The following is a 4,124-nucleotide window of genomic DNA, read 5'->3' as shown; positions in this document are numbered from 1 at the left end:
TGGCCTACCACACAGGCTGGCATCTCTTCAGAGGATTCTTGACATGCCTTTCCTATTTGAGGAATGTTATGAACTGAATGTTTTCATCCCATAAAACTCACATGTTGAAATCCTACCCCTCACTGTGATGGTATTAGGAGGTAGGGTCTTTGGGAGGTAATTAGGTTGTAAGGGTGGAGCCTTCATGAATGGAATTAGTGCCCCAATAAGAGATACTCCAAAGATCCCTCTTGTCCTCTTTCCTCTATGTGATGATACAATGAGAAGATGGCCATCTGCAACTTGGAAGAGGACACTCAGCAGAAGCTGACCATGCTGGCACCTTGATCTCAGACTTTCAGGCTCCAGAACTGTGAGAAATAAATTTCTGTTGCTTATAAGACACCCAGGCTATGGTGTTCTGTGATAGCATCCTGCACTCACTAAGACATGACATTGGCATTTGAAGGATGCCTTTCTTTGGATGATCAAAAGTCATCCGTTGGCTCAGGCCTGTAATCCCAGCACTTTGGGATGCTGAGGCGGGAGGATCACCAGAAGTCAGGAGTTCGAGACGAGCCTGAGCTACATAAAAAAACTCTGTCTCTACTAAAAATACAAAAATTAGTCGGGCATGGTGGCAGGCATGTGCAATCCCAGCTACTCAGGAAGCTAAGGCAGGGAGGTGCCCGCTTGAACCCGGGAGGTGGAGGTTGCAGTGAGCCCAGATCATGCCACTGCACTCTCCAGCCTGGGTGACAGAGCTAGACTCTGTCCAAAAAAAAAAAAAAAAAAAAAAATCATCTGTGGTCCTTAAATGGCACAACAAGAGATGTCACCCTGGGGCTTCACTTTTCTTAGATAAGATGTTGTTAGTCTTTACAAGCTATATCCTAGGCAGCCTGGAGAATACCTCTTTGGCTGCTAAAACTATCCACATCATGCATCATGCTCTTGTACGTATCCCAGCATAAACTATGAGACTGTGGGTGCATAATGTATAATGACAACACTCACAACAATACAACTGTCTCCCTGAATACCTATGGAGGAATTTATCACTCCCTTTCTTGATGCTTACCAATTACACAAAGAGCCTGTGGTTAAAGGGTGAAAAATCTTATATTTTCCTATGTTTTTGGCCTAGATCGTGGGGTGCGTTAGGCGCCTGGTTTTAATGATTATTTTAATGGCATTTTAAGCCACAGGCTTAGATTGCTCCTCTCTCTTGCCAGTTCTTACTTGTCTTTTATGTCCTGCAAGCCCTGTTCTTAAAACCCCACTGGGCAGAGATAGAGCTTTCTCCTGTGAGGTGTGTGCAGTGCCAAGCAAATCACTGGCCCTCCGCAAATAATAATAGTGTTTGGGGCTGTGACAGGAGATGGAAACTGGACATTTTCTGACCCTCAGTTCCAGAGTATTCTCAAAGCACATTCATTTTGGCATATACTTTGGAAACTGAAAGCTTTCTGAGGGAGTATCAATCACTTTTATGGTGATGTCAGTAACTATATGTATGTGGTCATATGTATGCACTTTGATTACAACATCCATAACTTCATTTAAAAAATGGCTGAAGGCCTACTATGTGTAAATCATGTTGTCGAGCATAGTGGGGTGAAAGATGATGAAAGTTGCTGTAGGTCTGTTGTGTGTGTATGTAGCATGCAAGTGAACACACATGAACACATACATAAGTAGAATGCATGTACACATGTGTATATAGTAGCTTTTTAAATTAGGTTGATAATTTGATTCTTTTTATTTGAAAGAATACTTTGGAAACAAAACCTAATTTCAACTGAAGAAGTTTCTTTTTACCGTTGGCAACACTTCTTGAAATAAACAGATGACTTAGGGGCCATCAAAGGGTCCTTAAAGCCACTTGTCTCTCAATATTTTTTTCACTTTTGACTCTGATGATATCAAAATGACTTAATAGTATTTAAGTTCTAGAATCTTTGGCACTGCCAGTGTTTGTTCAGCACAGATTTGAGGAAGTAGAGAGGACATGGGATAAATTTCTCTTCTCTTGTGTATGTGTGCATGAGTGTGTATAGACAGTGTCCTATTTAGATACTTCTAAGCAACAAGGATGTTCTACGTGGTGATGGCAGGTATGAGTATAGGAGTGGCTTCCTTTGGGGGGAGGCACAGACAGCAAGTTTATTTGGTGAATGCTGATGGCAAATATCATCCAAGAGAGACAATATGGGAAAGGCGCTGTGATAAGAGAGCCTAGGGAGACTTCAGGATAGATAGAAAATCTCACCAGGGGAAGACAACATGGCTCTGGGAGACTGGGAAGGTCCTCAGCCATTCAGCACCTGAAGGATGAGCTCTGCCCCATGGGCCCGTCACCCCGACAGGATATGCCTCACAAATGCTTCATAGTCGATACAACCATTGCTGCCCTCGTTCCCTGCCACCAACACCTCTACTTCTTCCTCTGTTATCTTCTCACCCAGTGTGACAAGAACATGCCAGAATTCAACACCCATGATAGTGCCATTTCCTTCCTTGTCAAACACCTGAAGTCCTTCTATGTAATCTTCATAGGTGCCTTGGTCCTTGTTCTTGGCCACTGTCTGCAGCATAGGCAGAAAGTGCTCAAAGTCCAGCAACTTCACATTCATCTCATTACTCTTGGGGTTCCTCAGAAACTTGACCACCTCAGTGTTAGTGGGATTCTGACCTAGGGCCCTCATCACATCCCCACATTGGTTGTACAGGATCTTGCCATCACCTGTTCGATCAAACAGCTGGAAGGCCTCCTTGAACTCTGTGGTCTGGTCCTCGGTGAAGTCACACATCATGACTGCTCAGCTCTGCGGGACTTTTCCCTGCAGTAATGGCCAGAAGTGGGCTTTTTATAAAGGATTTAAACTGATATCCGCCTCTCTACCCTGCCCCAGACTTTCTTGGTTAGTAGCAAAGGGTGACTTGAGATGTAAGAAGTTAGCTCCGGCTGCTTCTGGAGACTCCTAGCCCACAGTTGACTAAATGTCACTTATTTGGAGATAAAGACTGTTCAAAAGTTTGAAGAATTCTTCTCTCTTTCCTCTCCACCCCTCCCTGGGGAATGAGCCCTGAACCACACTCCTACTCTTACACTAAAATCCCCTAATTAATCAATTTAAAAATTTCTTCGTGAGACCTTATTCATTTTCAATGGCTTTGATGTTGCTGTAACAATGGATGCAGAAATCGTTTTGGTTAATGAAATTTGACTCTCTGGAAAGCCCCATTCCTTCATTCCCCTTTGAAACATGCCTCTAATGATTGTGACAATGTACTATGGCAATTTAAAAAAATATATAATTTCCTGTCAAACTTTTTTTTTTTTTTTTTTTTTTTTTTTTTTTTTTTTTGAGACGGAGTCTCGCTCTGTCGCCCAGGCTGGAGTGCAGTGGCGCGATCTCGGCTCACTGCAAGCTCCGCCTCCCGGGTTCACGCCATTCTCCTGCCTCAGCCTCCCGAGTAGCTGGGACTACAGGCGCCCGCCACCACGCCCGGCTAATTTTTTGTATTTTTAGTAGAGACGGGGTTTCACCGTGTTAGCCAGGATGGTCTCGATCTCCTGACCTTGTGATCCGCCCGCCTCGGCCTCCCAAAGTGCTGGGATTACAGGCGTGAGCCACCGCGCCCGGCCTTCCTGTCAAACTTTTTTTAAGCTCCTCCTATTCTTAACAGTGTCTTGGGACTATTGCTTTGATACTTTGTCCCCACAGTAGGCATCTGCCCAATGAAGAACACCATCAAAGTAATATTTTTAAATGACGTTTTTATTTTTATTAAAACATTTTTAAGGAGACAAACTCTTACACATTTATCACTTCATATTATAACTACCTTTCTTTTTAAATTCCTATCCATTCTTTTGAATATCTGCAATAGTTGAAAGGATTTAGAATGGATAACTGAACTTAGCAGATATATGACAACTTCTTTTGTCATCTGTATTAGCCTGCTGATAAAGACATATCTGAGACTGGGAAATATACAAAAGAAAGAGGTTTAATTGAACTCACAGTTCCACATGGCTGGGGAAGCCTCACAATCATGGTGGAAGGTAAGGAGGAGACAATCCTGTTTTACATGGATGGCAGCAGGCAAAGAAAGAATGAGAGAGATTCAAAAGTGGG

At 43.1% G+C, this 4,124-nt stretch overlaps 1 protein-coding gene across 1 annotated transcript; it reads right to left on the bottom strand.

The window, feature by feature from the left end:
* Positions 1-2,078: 2,078 nt before the first annotated feature.
* LOC100989544 (myosin light polypeptide 6-like) lies at positions 2,079-3,798 on the bottom strand. The gene has a single exon (XM_008962855.4). It carries the CDS (start codon positions 2,793-2,795, stop codon positions 2,337-2,339), a length of 459 nt encoding a protein of 152 aa, XP_008961103.3. The 5' UTR covers positions 2,796-3,798; the 3' UTR covers positions 2,079-2,336.
* Between the last annotated feature and the right edge of the window lie 326 nt (positions 3,799-4,124).

Source organism: Pan paniscus, chromosome 19, assembly GCF_029289425.2.
Source record: "Pan paniscus chromosome 19, NHGRI_mPanPan1-v2.0_pri, whole genome shotgun sequence".
NCBI classification, from domain to species: domain Eukaryota; kingdom Metazoa; phylum Chordata; class Mammalia; order Primates; family Hominidae; genus Pan; species Pan paniscus.
This window is presented reverse-complemented; position numbering and strand designations above follow the sequence as displayed.